This window comes from Chenopodium album, chromosome 26 (assembly GCF_948465745.1).
Source record: "Chenopodium album chromosome 26, dcCheAlbu1.1, whole genome shotgun sequence".
Taxonomy (NCBI): Eukaryota; Viridiplantae; Streptophyta; class Magnoliopsida; order Caryophyllales; family Amaranthaceae; genus Chenopodium; species Chenopodium album.
In genome coordinates, this window is record NC_137859.1 from 37,012,764 (window position 1) to 37,029,850 (window position 17,087).

Genomic DNA, 17,087 nt, shown 5'->3' on the forward strand with positions numbered 1-17,087 from the left:
TACCTAAGGGAATGGAATGAGCCAAACCCACCTCCCCCCCAAGGTTTCTAAACCCCATACCTAATGGGTTTGAGGTATGGGTTTGAAATTCATATTTTTGTCAACCAAACATATGGTATGGGTTTTAGTCATTCTAAACCCATACCTCATACCTATATTTCGTGAACCAAACACCCCCTTATTGTATATGAAGTGGAAATGAGAATGGAAGAAAGGAGGATGAGAGGGTAGGAATGTGAGGTTAGCTTGGTTTAATTTAATACGGAGTATTATTAGAAAGAAAAATGTGGCATTCATTGTTTTTGATAAAACTAAATTTTGAAAATGTGGCAGTCTAATGTTGCACGACACTAATCTAGTTATGTGTATAAACTATAAATGAAGCTTAAATTCTATTTGCAATCGCAATGGTTAATACTTAGGGTATGTTCACATTTACTGAACTAAGCTGAACTGAACTGATTGGAGCTGAACTGAACTGAACTGAAATGAATATTTTATGAGAGAGGGAAATTAGGAGCTGAACTGAACTGAACTGAACTGAACTGATTGGAGCTGAACTGATCTGAACTGAACTGATTAGAGTTGAACTGAACTGAACTGAAATTAAGTAAATATGAACAGACCCTTAATCTATCATACAAAGCACTTTACTTTTGGAATTTCCTTATCTAATTATATTGCATGCAAAAATGAGTCAAATATCTAAACAAGAGAATGCCCTCATTAAGGAAATTTATAATTAAAAATAACTACATTTTATTCCTTATTTCCTATGTGCATGGAAATATTACTTTGTGCTCATATTCCTAAAATTACATTTAAAAATTGTAATGGTTATATACTTGTTTTGATGTTAGACTTGTAAAAAAAAAAAGAAAAAAAAAAGATGTTAGACTTTTAAATTATGAGTCTCAATACTTTTTAAAGATCTACCACTAGTACTCGTATATGTTTACACTATGCGCAAAGAGATGGTTGGACAACAATAGGATTCAATGGTCACTTGTATATGTAACAAAAGGTATAGAAGCCAATGTCATCACAAGATTGATGATCCACCAAGAAGAATGGGGTTTTTTGAAAGAAATTACTCTTCCGTCTCTAATTGTTTGCCCCAATCTATATTCACGCATATAGATTTCTAATACGCATATTAAAGACCGTGAAAAATCAAATGGAATAAACAAGTAGGGACGGAGGGAGTATAACTTTTTATTTATATGCTTTGTTGAAGCTTCAAGTATTTTTTTTTTTTTTTTTAAAGGAAGGAAATTCATTAATTAATAAAGATGATCAAAGTTACAAAATTAGGAATAAGATCCTTGGGCCAAGTCTGACCACTGATCATCAGCAAATAAAAATCACAAAACCCAAAGTTCAAAACCAACTCTAACAGATTATACATCCAAGTAGCAAAAACTAGTGTTTGATTGTTCCAACCGACATCCCACAGCAGCCAAACAGAGCAAAAGCAGCAGCTAAATGCTCCTGGTAAGGTCGTCCTCATACGCGTCTCTTGCTGGTCTAGGTGGTTGAAGCTTCAAGTATAGTTGACTAATTATCATCAGTCGAATCACATATTCACATAGTCAAGAGATAGACTACCCTTTTCTATCAAAAACATTTTTTCTTTTTAGTTAATTAGCTCATAATTCATAAGGTGTAAATGTGTAAAGGCCCTGAATATTGGATATACAAAATTAACAAGCACCATACAAAATGCAGCGTTTTAATAAAGCTTGTAAATGACAATTGAGCAATTACTCTCAGATACAAGTATAACAAATAACACTCATCTAATGCTTTTCACAACTTTACAAGAAAAAGGGAGACTGGGTAAATATAGAGGCATAGTTGATTGCAACTTGATCACAAGTCCAAACACCATGCACCACAATCCACAGCTAGTCATAGAATAGTCTCGTTAAAATGGCCGGCCCTGTGCATCTACAACGGCAGTTATCTTCTTTAGTAATTCTGCCTTGTTGGAGCCTACAAGCTTGTCAATTTCTTGTCCATTTTGGAGGAAGAAGAAACTTGGAGTGGCCTTGATATCAAACGAGGTGCTAAGATCCTGCACCACAGTAATCTTCACTTAATAACTAATGGAGAATATAGCATAATTGCAGCAAGTTTAAGGACATAATTTATCAAAGAGACAAGGACAACGAGGATCATGAATATTCTATTCAACAGTCTAATTTAGCGGTGTGTGGATCACAAATATTCTATTCTATGGTCTAATATAGCGATGTGAGGATCAGGAATATTCTATGGTCCACTATCAAATTACTTCACCATCGAAAAGAAGAATTTAGCACCAATCAGCATAGAGCAAACTTGTATCAATTCAAATTTAAAATATGTTGAGATAGATCCACCATCACATACCTAGTTTCAAAGTTAATTATTGCAACTGTCCAACCCTTCCCATATCCAACCAACATATATCATAAAGATAAGTCTGCTTGATAGCAGCAGTTTTGAAAATGCAGTTAGAAAAAGTCTACTATGTCCCTTCTAAGTTCTATCAGAATGAACTGTATTACTTACAGGGAGCTCATCAACATCAATAGTGAGGAACATCAAAGAGGTATATTTCCGAGACAATTCACAATAATATGATGCAATCATCTTGCAGGGTCCGCACCAAGCTGCACTAAAATTTGCTATGATCTGCAGGAAAAAAACAAACAAACTTCAGCATGTTTAAGTAGAGCTTATTGGCTTTCAAAAAAAAAAAAAAAAAAAAAAAGTAGAGCTTATTGTGAGTTGTGAGAGGGGGAGTAGGGAACCAACTCTGATTAAAATACAAATATGTCACTTTGGCAGCATAAAGAAGCAAAACATGAGACAGTGATATTGACCTCATTTAAACAACTTTATAGCATAATGCAATGAACAAAATAATTTTGTCAAGACACGCTAATGATGTCATTGCATGAAAGATTATTGTAAAAGAGTGCAGTAATTAATAAAATTCACCAAATTACCACACTAATTACCCATTAATATATCATTGTCTTAGACATAAACAATAAAACTAGGGCTACATCCTAGATGTAGTTTTATAATGACACTTACAAAGTTACACACTCCTTCCCCCAAAATAAAAAGGAAAAAGAAAGATTGTAAAAAAAAGAGGGGGGGGGGGGGGGGGGGAACACTTACGATACCAGATGCCCTAAAGTTCTGTTAAAACATTTAAATACATACAAGAAATGCAAGCCTATCATAACCAAGTAGTTCCCAATTCCAGGACAAAGTATAGGTTATAAATATGAAGTACATAAGAAGGCAGCAAGAAAGGTGATTGCACAAAGGGAACCGAGAAGATTAAGGGTAAGGTGGCAGCAAGTGAGAGTAGTCATAAGGGAGATAAGCAAGTTCTCTAGCCTCATACCTCAACTTTAACTTAATTCTCTATTCATATTCCAAACTTATGTCCCCTTCTAATTTCTAATTTCATACATTAGGCTGCTGAATACCAAAATTATGACAATGAGCTCTTTCCCACCCAGCTCGCGACAAACAAGTAGCTATTAAGATGTAAAGGCTAATTAAGTTATTAAGGTTGATTCACACGTTTTGAAAGAACTAAGAAGAGAAGCATTATAAACACCAATAAAGAATTGTAAAATTGAAAGATCTTTCCTCTGAAAATCTTAGGGGATAAAACTTACAATCTTGTCTTGTTGATTTGCAAGTGTCAACTTTTCCTCCCAAGCTGCAATTGTTGTAATAAGGTGCACATTTCCATCGGCCATAATATAATGAGCAGAAGAATCCTCATCGTCATCCTGCACCCAAAATTACTATACTTAAGTAAAAGTCATGTCACTGTGTAATGCCAGTGCCAAATGCTCAACACCGCAACATAAACACCAAAATCTTAAATTGATAGTGCAAAGCCATTGCTTGACAAACCCTACTAAAGATGCAAGTCCTTACAATCCGACATCTTTTGATAGCTAAAGGCTATTATTCAAATCAGAACTCAAAGAACAATCACCAACAAACCAAAGTAGACAATTATTATTCCATCTCAATTCTCAATCAGAAATTTAATTCAACTATCCTACCATTGCTAATACACATACACACTCATCTAGTGAAAGATGTACTAACTTAAGAAAATGAGAATGGATTTTTTAAAGTGGTTTGGTGTACAATATCCCACATGAACATCAATTTAAGGTAATGCATCTCCACTCACAAAGACACAAACACGCTCGTTATCACTCAAAACCACCTTACCACAAGTTTGTAAGTGGAGAGCATTCGCCTGAGTGCCAGTAAGATTTTCGTATGTAAGAGGGGTCTTAGTTTAAAGGTTGTTCGTTAATTACTTAAGCAATGAACTTAATGATTAAAAAAAAGTGACCAACAATAGCATTGGTAGATTAACATAATATAAAAATCTAAAAGGATAGCTTAGGTCCATAAAAACTTACTCTTGAAGCACACAATCCCATTTTACAGCCGCCGCAGCACAACTTACTAAAGATGCGAGCCAGGGTGCTGCTGTCAGAATTGCCTGAAATAAATAAAATCATGAAATTTAGCAAGATCCAATTTTACAATCAGCAGTCCATCAATTAAAAAGAGCAAGCAAATTCATTTAATTAACACCTTTTTTTAACTTTTTTTTTTTTTTTGTAGAAGAATTAAAAAAAACCAAAGGAAACAGTCAAAACATATAATAATAAGAGAAATTTTCTAGTATTTTAAATACTGAATTTACACGAAAAATATGGGATTTCTGCAGGAAAATCAGTGAAGATAATCAAATAAAAGTGACAATGGGATTTGATTTAACACTCAATTTTAGAAGAATTCACAAAAAGAAGAAAACTTTAGCACCCAAAAATTAGATCTGCAACAGTTAGAAGATAATGAATGAATGAATCATATGAGACAGCAAAGATGGAAATTGGTGGATGCAAACCTTTGAACAGGGGAAACCCAAAACCCTAATCTCCTGAAATCAACGAGAATTACAAGAGATAGAGAGAAAATCTAGGAAGAAAATAAACTGGGAAATGAAAAAAACGAGGAAAAATGAGAAGATAAATTGGGGGATTTGGAGTTTGTAGTGTTGTAGAAAAAGGTAAGTGATGAATAAATTGTAGTGGAAGACTAGTTAACATAATTAGACCAAGTACACAAGTGATGTGATACATTATACAACCTACAAATCAACTTTACTTTTTGGGTCAAAAATTATTCAGGTAAGGTAGGTTTTAGTGTGAACACCTAAGTTGGACTAGTCCTTTCTTGGAGTGTATCTTACGAACTTGGATTTTAGCATATGCAACATGTGCCCTATTCTTCTAATCTTGCCCAATCTTCACCTAATTTAATAAAATACATAATGATCGATGCAATCTTCAATATGTATTTTTTTTATGACAATGGTTGTTATTTTTTACGGCTATTTCACCAAATGCCACTGAGTAATTTAAAAATTCACCAAATGCCATCGGACTTTTCAGAATTCACCAAGTGCCATCCAGTTTTTAAAAAATTCACCCGGTGCCATTAATGACCAACAGCCGTTAACTCCATTAGTAATTAGGGGTTAATCTAACACGTGTCATGACATAATTGGACTATTTATCTTAATTCATAAAAATTAAAAAAAAAAACAAAAAAGTTAAAAAAAAAAATTTAAAAATTAAAAAAAAAACAACAAAAGTTTAAAAAAAAATTTTAAAAATTAAAAAAAAAACAAAAAATAAAAAAAAAACCAAATTTTCCCAGCCACCCTGTCCACCGCCAAACCCTAACCTCTCCCCTCATCTCGCCGAAAAACGACCGGTCACCACCGGAACCACCAACAATCGGCCGGCCGACCCTGTAGCTCCCCACCTGACCCACCGCCGACCCCCAAAACCTCCCTCACAAACTGACCCAACCTCATAAAATCGCAAACACCCACCCCAAAAACCACCCACACAGCCGCCCCGACCCTAATAACCACCAATAAAAAGCCCCTCCTCCCTTCTCCCACCGTCAAAACGACCAATTTTGAGGGTAGGGAAAGGGAGGAGGGGCTTTTTACGAGGTGTTTTTGGGGTCGGGGCGGATGTGTGGGTGATTTTTGGGGTCGGGACGAGTAGCGTGGGTGGTTTTGGGGGTTGGCGGTGGGTCAGGTGGGGAGCTATAGGGTCGGCCGACCGATTGTTGGTGGTTCCGGTGGTGACCGGCCGTTTTCCGGCGACATGAGGGGAGGGGTTAGGGTTTGGCGGTGGTCGGGGTGGCTGGGAAAATTTGGGTTTTTTTTTTGTATTTTTTTAAACTTTTTTTGTTTTTTTTTTTTTAATTTTTATGAATTAAGATAAATGGTCCAATTATGTCATGACACGTGTCAGATTAACCCCTAATTACTAACGGAGTTAACGGCCGTCGGTCATTAATGGCACTGGGTGAATTTTTTAAAAACTGGATGGCATTTGGTGAATTCTGAAAAGTCCGATGGCATTTGGTGAATTTTTAAATTGCTCAGTGGCATTTGGTGAAATAGCCGTATTTTTTATTAGTCTATAATCATGTTGGATCGGATCACTTCAAATTGAAGAGGACATGATATAAGACCAAAAGCATGAATATTTAGAATACAAAAGGATTATGTTAAGTTCGAAACCAGACTATACTAATATAATTAGTTCAAAATCTAGGTTGAGGTGATTATAATCTTTATCCTATTCAGAAATAGAACAACAACAACAAAAAAGCCTTAGTTCCAAAAATATGAAAAAAGGACTAATTGTTAAAATACACATATTGTTCAATAGCTTCTAACCATTGTCATTAAATTTTCAAAACAATTAAACAAACATGCAAATTAAAATGTTTACTTTTTTTTTTTTTTTTTTTTTTGAAACTCTACTTTGTTCTGCTCCCTTGATTTCTTTTTGTTGTTTTTGATTGAGATTTCACAATTCTTTTTCAACTAGAGAACAAAATTCAATTTAATCCCAAATATTTTTCTTATTATCTCAATTTCACTTTCTTAAATCGTTTAATTTCTTATGATATTAACATTGAATCTCCTCTATTACTTATATTAATACAATGTCCTACACGGATTTTTTGGTAGCTCGTATGTAAGAAAAAAGTGGTTTATCTATTCAAAACTTGTCAACCTATCTTGAATATTTGAGAGTAAGTGTCTGTTCACATTTATTGAATTGAGCTAAACTGAAATGAGCTATATAGAACTTTTTATGATGGAAGGAAATTAGGAACTAAAGTGAACTAAAATCAAACTGAAGTAAACCGGCCCTAAGTGAAATAGGTAAGGGGTATTAGCCTCAAAATGCCTATAGCGAGATTGTTAGGCCAACGAAAAAAAACTAGATGAGTTATACGATTGGATGTACTCCTCCATACATAGGCCATATGTTGATCTGAGTATAAGAGAATCGAATAAGCGTGAAGATTAACAATGAGTCTCTGTATCAACGGCCCAAACAGACATGAAAACAGCATTAATTAATTAATTAATTTGATGAAAGAAAGCACCATTTATTCCGGGTAAATTACAAGACTTGAAATAAGGTTTTTAATTATACTGCTGGAACAAGATTTGTAGATTGCACACACTGCTAACGACACCTTCTCTTCTCCAAATCAAAAGCGTCGACTTTCTCTCTTCTCATCTTAGATCTCCAGGTTTCATTCTTTTCTCTCTCTCTCTCTCGCATTTCATTTCTTCATTTATTTCATCTAAATCGTTCTTCCGTAGGTAGGGTTTCATCAATTCAATCATTTTTCTTTAATCGATCTTTTCATTATTATTTGGAATTTTAATTCATTTGGGATCATCCAAGAAAGATGGAGGATGATAAAAAGAAGAAGAAAAACAACAAGAAGAAGAAGAATAAGCAGCAACCCAAAACAACAACAGCAGCCGCAGCAGCAGCTGACGATTCGGCGTCGTCTAATGCTGGAGAGACAAGTTCTGTTAGTGGCGAACAAGATAATTTCTCAAATGTAGTAATTGATGATGATAAACAACCTCATAATTCTAATGGCGTAAGTTTATTTTCGCATTTTTGTTTTTATATAACTGCATTTTCATCATCTTTATTTTCTTGTATGTTGATTAGACATTTTACTGTGCAACCTGTGAATGTGCAAAAGTATCAAAGACTCTAGCTTTTGGGTTTCTAGTGAAAGAAATATTCCTATTTTGTTGGGTTTTATTTCTCTGATTTATTCTTCACAATCCTACAAAATAGGCTTACAGAAATCCCTATGATATACATATTACATATACATATCATATACACAAGATCATACAGGAAGCCCTTTTATAAACACACTAAGCTGTACAAAAAGACAAGATAGTAAAAACAAGAGTAGTAACCACTTTGGATCAATACAAATCATATTCTAGTAGGAGAAACTAATTACATAGAGAGAGGTATATCAAAATGTTATGTGCTTCATCAATCTTCTCATTATCGCCTTTTCATCTAATATCGAATTTGCATTGTTCTTGCTGCATTCGGTGTCTTCTTTCCTTTCTTCTCATCTATATCTTTCTTCATTAGCCTATAAAGTTCATGCCCTTTTCTCCCAACAACTCATTCTTTTTAATGGAAGGGTCCTATGAGATGCTGTTAGAACAAAATTTGGAGGAACGAATAAGAGGGACCAGATATTTCTTCTAGGCACATATCATAGCCGCTTTCCTAATAGTTTATTATCGACCCTCTACGAAACAATAGGGTTAACACGATATAACTATTGGGATACAAAGAAGAGACAATTGTTTTTGGTTGTTTATCAAAATCAATCTACAAGAAGCTTGTGAACAAGTGTTTGTAAAACCAATTAAGAGAAATTACTATAGATAAATTCTCTCAAAAGAAGCAAGTTAAATGATAATTTCTTTTCTCCTACTATCTCTCATCATAAATGTCATACAAACCCCTATTTATAGAGTTTATATGAAGAGTAGTTAACATCCAACGGATATGTCCGTTCACAAAGCAATACGCTCAAAACTGGCAAAAACCGTCAGTTTTGAACTCCGCCCGGTCAGACCGGGCAATTGAGCCCTACCGAGCGCGAGCAACACTTTTGTAAAACATGTAAAAACTGACAAACCCCCTTCGCCTTGACAGACCGGGCAAAGGAGCCCTACCGGGCGCGAGCAACATCTCAATGAAATTGAGATAATTGACAATTTTTACTCGTGCTCGCCCTACATGGCAATTGCCAGGGTGAAGCACAAATTTGTCAATTTTGCCTTGTTTTGTCACTTTTATACATCTTGCTTTGTTATACCTCTAAGTATAATCATTATACTAATCCTTCTCAACACCTAGCATAATATAAACTTCATATATGAACTCATAAGCACATTTATCTATAAATGTTCCAAAAGATGCATCCATTCTTACTAAACTTTTTCAAATATCCCTTTTACCAACAGATAATAAATTATACTTGATGTCACTAATGTATAGCACATTAGCTAATGTTACTTTGGGACATATGTGTGAGCAAGCACCGGTTTCTCAAAATGAGAAACATAAGTTGTTTCTCAAGGGTCAAAAAAGTAACTTCCACTTGTTATTAAAGGGTAAAAATGTAATTTGTGGGATGATTGAGTTAACTCTAGTTAACTCAACAAATAAACAGATCCTACCTTCCTCCTTCCTCCAACACATCTTCATCCTCATCCTCCAACCCATCTCCAAGTTGTTTCAAGCACCACGCCACCGGTTTCGGCGGCTTCGCCGCCGGAATAAAACAAAAACCCTAATAAAACAGAGAGAAATTAAGGGTATAGTTAACCCTAGAGGGTAATTGAGTTTTCCCTCCTCCATTAATTTCTCCATTGAAGCTAAGCACGCCCTTCATCTCCATTGAAGCTGAGATCAATTTGAATTGATTTAACTTTTTTTGCATATTAATTAGATAATTTGGTAACCACAATTCAAGCCAGAAGGGTCAACGGAGAGAGAAACGAAGTCGCCGAGGCCATCGACGGCGCAACCGAGGAAGTCGAAACCCAGGGCCGAGGTTGGCGACGGTAGCAGGGGCGAAGGTGGTGACGGAGGTGAGAGTTGGGGTGGGTTCAATGGTGACGGAGGTGAATGGGGATTTGTGAATGGTGGTGGGGTGGTTGAGATAAGGAGAGAGATTGATGGGTTGCCATTGACGTTGTTCAAGATTGATAAGGAGAGAGATTGATGGGTTAGGTTGTTTAACCATAGTTAGGGGCCAGCTTTGTTTTTTTGTATATTTTAATATTTGTCATGGTACCCAAAGCAATTTAATTACAAAAAATGCCATTTGAGAAACATATTTTGTTTCTCATTCTGATAAACTTGAATAAGCTCCATATGTGATGGACTCAATGGGGCTGCCACCTAACTGTAATGGGAAACAGAGGACAGCAAGGCACTATTGGACAAAACTCATTAATGTTCCAATTAGGAGGAGAGCAACATGAATTCAGGGGGCTGATCTTCAGTTGTAATAGAGACAAACTATTTAAATTGTTAGGGTAACTTTAGTAGTGAGCTCGAATATAAATAGCATGTAGCATGGCTATAGATGCATTATGTGTGAATTGTGAGGAACTATGTTGAGAGAATAGTAACCTAAAGTTACTACTAGAGTGATAACCTAAAGTTATCGAAGAGAGTAATAGCCTAAAGCTATTATCCTATCTTTTTGTAACCTCTTTTTTCGTTATCAATCATTTATCAATCATTCATCTTTATTTATTTGCCTTGGTCAAATCTGAAATACATAGCCAGAAAATCAGTCTATTACAACATAAAACATTTCCTATTTCAGATTAAGTTGCAGTGGTCCTAGGCTCTGGCTTTGCTGTTTGCAGTAAAAGAGAATATTAAATTCTGTTGCTTGTAAAGCAAGCATTTTTTTGCAATATTGCAGGTGCATTTAGCCATTGCTCCACTGGTGCACTCTGACATAGTGACATCCCTTCAAGGGACTCTAGCGCCCTTCAAGGTCTGCAATTTAGTCCCAGGTGTTCTTCAGCTTGCAGTAGTCTTAGATTGTTTTGTTGCATCTCCTAACGCCTATGTTACTCGGACTCTTCATTTTACCTCAAGTACCCGTGTCGGACCCTCGACCCTTGGTCCAAGGTATGACACATGGACACTTCATTTCAGTTGAAAATCATAAAAAAAATTCACAAAATAGCTGAGTCGGACACTTGGATACGTACCCGTGTCGGACACGGGTACCCGAGTCCGAGTAACATAGCCTAACGCTCCTTCTCTAGGTGCATTTGTTTTTCCATATCTCTATCATATCTTGCCATAAGTCTGTAGTTGACTGCACAGTCACCTTCCAGCAATCTCTGATTTCATAGTTGCAAGTAGCCTTCACAAAACCATATAATCACATCTCACTCATTTTTGAATCTCATCTGCATCTTTTGTGGGTTTGGGATGTTTGCCCTTCATGAAAAGCCAACTTATTTTTTGCTCCTAGAGCTATATTTATGCTTCCCATTTGTAATGGGCTTTTATTTACAACAAATAAAGAGAGTGTCATACGTAGGACAGGGGTTTCAGTTCCTCCTATGACCATGATGTTTTGAAAATAAAGATTGAAACTTTTCTTTGCTTTGATAATGATAAAGCCTTTGAATCTTTTCTTCTTGCAAAATCTTCACAATCCTGCTGTGATACCGTATCAAAGGCTCTACCTTTTTATTCTCTACTGGAAGAATTATTCCAGTTTTTAATTTGTTTTATTTCTCTTGATTTTTTGGTAACTATTCTTACTGAATATACAGTTGCACCCCCCCCCCCCCCCCAAAAAAAAAAAAAAAAAAAAAAAAGATCAATACAAAACGTCTATCAGATAGAATAATCACATTGAGAGAGGTGTATGGGATATCATGTGCTTTAACATTCTTCTCAATAGAATGCATTACCATATTGAGTTAGATTCAAATTCTCTCAATAAACAGATATCAATCTTTGATAGCATCTCAGCATTCATTCAAACAAATGTATATAAAACAGCACACACTGTTTCGATTGTTGCTCCCTTATGAGATAAGAAATTAGGCAAGGCTTTTTTTGGCCTGCCAAATTAATTGCTTTTCTGCAAGAATGAAGCTTATGTACGATCTCGTGCAGATTACTGATTTTGTTATTATCTGATACCAGCATTATTTTAACTTGATTGTCTTGTCAAAGATGAGTTTCTGACTCTCTATTAGAATACTATGCTGTGAAAAGCTGGACACAATGATGATGTTCATTAGGTTTTGAATGAAACTTCATCCTCACTAGTTCTGGGCCTCTGGCATGGAAGAAAATGAAAGAATATCTTTCGTGATACAAACGCTCAAATTTCATCTCATCATCTAATGCCTCTTTATATTTTCATTGGCAGTGTATTACAGCTGACAGTGAAAAGCAAAATTCATTGCAAGGAGAGGTAATATATGTCAGATCAGTTGAAGTTTCTTGTAAATAATACAAGGCTTTTGCTTATGCTTCACTATGTGTTGCATCCCTGTCATGATAATTGTTTTTCCTTTTGTATTTTTTAGGCTAGATTAAGAGATATGGTCAAACAACTACTTTATGAAAAAGACTCCTACATACAAAGACAGGTATTGATGTATGACATTTAATATGGGATATATTATATCACAGTGCAAACAAAAATCTTTGTGATGAAAATACTCAATTTGCTTCAATTTTTCCCCCCTCTTTTTGCAGGCCGACCTAGAGATGAAAATGAAGAAATTACAAACTGAAAATGACTCCTGGCATGAGAAAGAGGTAATGTTGAGTGGATTGTGTTGCATTGATTTCTGGCTTGCTTGCATTGTTTGGCCTGGAACATAGATACAATGCTTTAGAGGAAAAAGGGGAGGGGGTGTATTTTAGAAACCACACTCACAGTTATACTTATTCTGTAATTCTCAGATGAGCCTGGAGCAGAGAATCAGCCAGCTATTACAGGAGAATGCTGCTTTGAAGTTTGAACAGGTGAGAGTTAGGAAGACTATTTGTAATAGATTGGCCTTAGGAGGGGTACTTTGGTAAGTTTAGTATTATTAGGTTATGGTCTTTAGCTTTAGTATAGATAGAGAGAGGGGGAAAAGGCAAAGATAGGCAGAATTTTGTGTTGGAAAACCTAGAGAGTTATGGCCTCAAGCCATTGTTAGAGAGTGATAGCCTCAAGCTATTTTGGAGAATGATAGCATCAAGCTATTAACCTATGTTTTGTAACCCTTCCACCATTATCAATCAATCTTAAAGCTTTCATCAATATTATTTCTTGCAATTTACAAAAATAAGATTATCTGAATTATTCAGAGAACCAATCTTTCTCTATAACTTTACTGTTATTTGTGTAAGTAAGCAGTAAGCACCAGTACATTACACTATTTGTCGTAAACTATATGTGCTTTTTCAATACTTCCTCAGTTTTCTGAATTTTACTTGGTAATTGTCGCTATAAAATTTAAGAACTTAATATCACTTATGTGGTTCCTTTCACTCTATGGAGAGTGATGGAGAGTTTGGGAATTGGGATTCAATTAAATAAATAGGTTCACATAGGGTGGGGTAAGAGCTAAAAAAATCCCCATGAAGAATATAAAGTAAAATTGAATAGAACACGAAAAATTGGATGAAAACAGATAGTGAATAAAACTTAGGAAACGTGGGTAGTGATCATGTACATATGTTTCTCTTCCTCATGTTTTAATACACATGCCATTATTGTGGTAGCCTATGACTTCAGATTGAACTGCCTATTCAATGACTAAATTAATCATCTATTGCTTCAGAGGAATTTGCTGGAAAAAAATCAGCATGTTGAGAAGGAGAAACATTCTCTTGTTGAAACAGAGGTAAGATTTTCTATCTTGATGATTATTACTCCGTACTATTCATATTTTTATACTTGCCTAGTTGATCCTTTTTATGGTTTCCCCCCACCAAAAAACCTTCTGCACTGTTGTTTTCAGAACTTATTGTTGTCTTGTCATCATCATTGTATTTGTCAGTCAACTTCTTTTAAGTCACCCAAAGCCTTTACTGTCATCCTATAGTTCTACTTTGTCATTGTATTTATTTGCTTGCCTCAACCTCAGTTCACCTTCTGCTGCCTTCTTCGGTTAAAGATGGGAAGCTAAATACATATTGTTTTGTTATCCTTTCCTTAATGTGCAGAACTTGGACAAGGAAATGATCACGACTTTGAAGTCTGAGAATGCAAAGTTGAAAATGCAGGTATGTAATGTGTTGTGTTGCCAGTTTGTGATAAATAATGTTAAAAAGCTAATTGTACTTGATTAGATGATTAACAAGTTAAGCATGTTACAGCATAGAAAGGAGGTTCATCTTCTTTGTTGGATAGGATAATTAAATTGGATTTAATATGTGTCTGTCAATCTGTCATGTACCTGGACCAAGTTTATTTATCTATTGCATGTTGGTATATACACTTATTGAGAAAAATTAGGATTTCATGCATCATATAGTTTTTTTTTTTTTTTTTTTTTTTTTTTCATTTTTTTTTTTATTTATTTATTATTATTTTTTACCAAAGCAATTTGCTTCCTCCGTTACTTTTCAGTTGTAACCAAAAACTTGGTGCACAAACCAAGGGAAAGGAGAAAGTTAAAGGAGCATTATATACCACTGAATTACCACTCCCACCTTCTCTTCCTCCCTTCATGAACCCATCATTACCTTCACAATTGGAATGGGTCATTACTGTTTCTCTCTTTAATAATCCACCCTCACCAGCACTTTAATTCCCATAAAGGGCACAATTTCTACTTCACTCATTTTGAACTTGCTGAGTTGCTGGAAAACACAACTCCTTTGACCACCAGATCTGAAGTCACCACCATCGAGTAGTTTTTATTTTTGTAAATATTGATTTTTGGCGGTGTATTGTTGTGCTCTACTCTGTCTAATTGTGGGGTGCCAACATAACTGTTAAGTGTAGGCTTTTGGTAGTTTATTAGTGTTGTTGGGTGGCCTTCTCTCCTTCTCTTTTTGGTTTATTGAAGTTTTGGTAGTGGTGGATTTTGGTAGTATTGGGGTAGGTGTTGGTTTAGGTGCTGTAGATGTTGGGGTTTCGGCAGCGTTTCTGTCTTCGTACTTGATGTCTATGTAGTTGCCTTGGAGTGGAGGCCGGTAAGTTGAACTAGAGGGGAGGAGGCAAGGCTGGAAAGATTGGGGTAGGTACTAGGCAGTTCACTTGGAGGGGGTGGGAGGTGCTTGAGGCTTTCAGATGGTGCAGTTGCCTGGTTAGTTGGGGTTGGGATTGGGGTGTACTTGATTTATTGGCTAGTGGTAAGGAAAGAATAAATAAGAGCTAGAGGAATTAGTTAGTTGGGGTTGGGGTTATTTGATGTTATATAGTTGGTTAAACAGGGGTAATTTTTTTTTTTATTAATTTTTGGGTGCAAATTTGTGTATATACATAAAAAAAAAATAATAAAGAAGAAATATTGCAACTATTTAATATTTCCTGTTAAGGATTGCGTGCTAACTAAAAAGAAACGGAGGAAGTACATATTTTTTCTGATGCTAAATTGAAAACATAGCCTGGCAGGTTTTGGAGTTGGAAGGAGCTAGGAATAGCCTCTCACAAGACAAGCAGCAGTTGTTAGACAACATTTCTAACTTACAGTCACGAGTTCACGATCTTGAAATGAGGTTGGCAACTCCAGTGCCTCCAACTGATGCTCAAAAGGTTTGCTTCTTCTACCTTCTTTTTGATGTGCGTTTACACGCAGTCATTGCATATTGGGGAAATCATGAGATGATCTGCCAATTTGAGCAGTGATGCAAATTAAGCGTTCTATTTTGTGTGGCACACAATGAAAGTATCTCTCATACAGATATTTTGAAAGAATCTTTATTAATGTCTATGATGGTGACTTTCTGATATAGGATGTCTCTGAGAAAGAGAGCTTGAATACTGAGATGGAAGAAATGTATGCATTGATTGGGAAATTGATGGCAGAAAATGCAGATCTTGTTGAAAAGGTAATTCATGAGTGCCACATGCAGTGTATGATGGTTTAGTTGCCTATTAAGAGTATGAGCAGACATTGTTATTCTGCAAGTACCCTTCTTTTTTCTTTTTCTTTTACCTTTTTCCTTTTTATTTTTTAAGAGGGAGAGAGGATGGGGTGGGCAGTGGGGGTAATCTTTTGTACATATAATTTATAATTTGGATATTTGAAACCTCTCCCTTCCATCTTGAACCCTACGATTAAAAACACATTCACTAATCCGTAGGGCAAGAGAATAAGCAATTCTGATATCCTTTTTTTTTTTTTTTTTTTTTTTTTTTTTTGACATTTTGTCCTGTGATTGTTTTTGTTTTAGGTGAATCAGATGTCCATGGAGCTTGGTCAACGAGCTGTAGTGCCTGATATTACTTCAGGGGACGTACCTGATTATTCCTCTGCAAATCCTGTGTCTAGATCCACTGAGGATATTCAAGAGGATAACTCCTTGTCAACAAAGAGTCTCGAGTCTTTTGGAACAGCTCCAATCAGAGATGAGAAAAGAGTAACTGATGAAATAAACTCAGAACACGCTAATATAGTCCGGCATTCATCAGAAACCAGTCTGGCTGGAGAAATAGTGCAAATTTCATTAGATGAAAATGAAAGTCAGGATATAGAAGCACAAGCTTCTGTAGGTGTAGGAGATGAGAGTGTGCCACTTGCTGATGCTCCTTTGATCGGTGCTCCTTTTAGGTTTATTTCTTTTGTTGCGAATTATGTAAGTGGTGCAGATCTAGTCAACAAGGGTCCATCAAACTCACTGCAGTAACCTAATGTATGTTCTAACTTGTAGAAGCATTATTTCCCATAACAATACAAAAGGGAAAAAAAGGGGGGGGGGGGGGGAAATCATGAAAAATTGCACATGTCCAGTCAAATATAATTGCTACTTAAAGCTATAAATTACAAGATTTAACACAAATTATAGATGAGGTTGATGTTCTGAAGCACACCCCACAAAAAAGAGTGAAGAGCCTAAACACTTTTGACTTTTCAGAATTATTTGAGCTTGAATTCGGTA

At 35.7% G+C, this 17,087-nt stretch overlaps 2 protein-coding genes across 3 annotated transcripts; one reads left to right on the plus strand and one right to left on the minus strand.

Annotated features, from left to right (window-relative positions):
* Positions 1–1,666: 1,666 nt before the first annotated feature.
* Positions 1,667–5,180, minus strand: LOC145617812 (thioredoxin H-type-like). The gene is made up of 5 exons (XM_081672564.1): positions 4,952–5,180; positions 4,458–4,540; positions 3,687–3,803; positions 2,557–2,679; positions 1,667–2,077 (listed from the first exon to the last, which is right to left on the minus strand). Exons 2-5 carry the CDS (start codon positions 4,476–4,478, stop codon positions 1,928–1,930), a joined length of 411 nt encoding a protein of 136 aa, XP_081528690.1. The 5' UTR covers positions 4,479–4,540; positions 4,952–5,180; the 3' UTR covers positions 1,667–1,927.
* Positions 5,181–7,550: 2,370 nt separating this feature from the next.
* On the plus strand, positions 7,551–16,885 carry LOC145617635 (uncharacterized). 2 transcript variants are annotated; one of them, XM_081672359.1, is made up of 11 exons: positions 7,551–7,680; positions 7,839–8,043; positions 12,409–12,453; positions 12,569–12,631; positions 12,741–12,803; positions 12,951–13,013; positions 13,820–13,882; positions 14,205–14,264; positions 15,601–15,741; positions 15,942–16,037; positions 16,383–16,885. In XM_081672359.1, exons 2-11 carry the CDS (start codon positions 7,843–7,845, stop codon positions 16,833–16,835), a joined length of 1,248 nt encoding a protein of 415 aa, XP_081528485.1. In that variant the 5' UTR covers positions 7,551–7,680; positions 7,839–7,842; the 3' UTR covers positions 16,836–16,885. The 2 variants fall into 2 exon arrangements, with proteins under 2 accessions (XP_081528485.1, XP_081528484.1); XM_081672358.1 differs by having other exon boundaries at positions 7,574–7,680; positions 7,843–8,043.
* Positions 16,886–17,087: the final 202 nt, after the last annotated feature.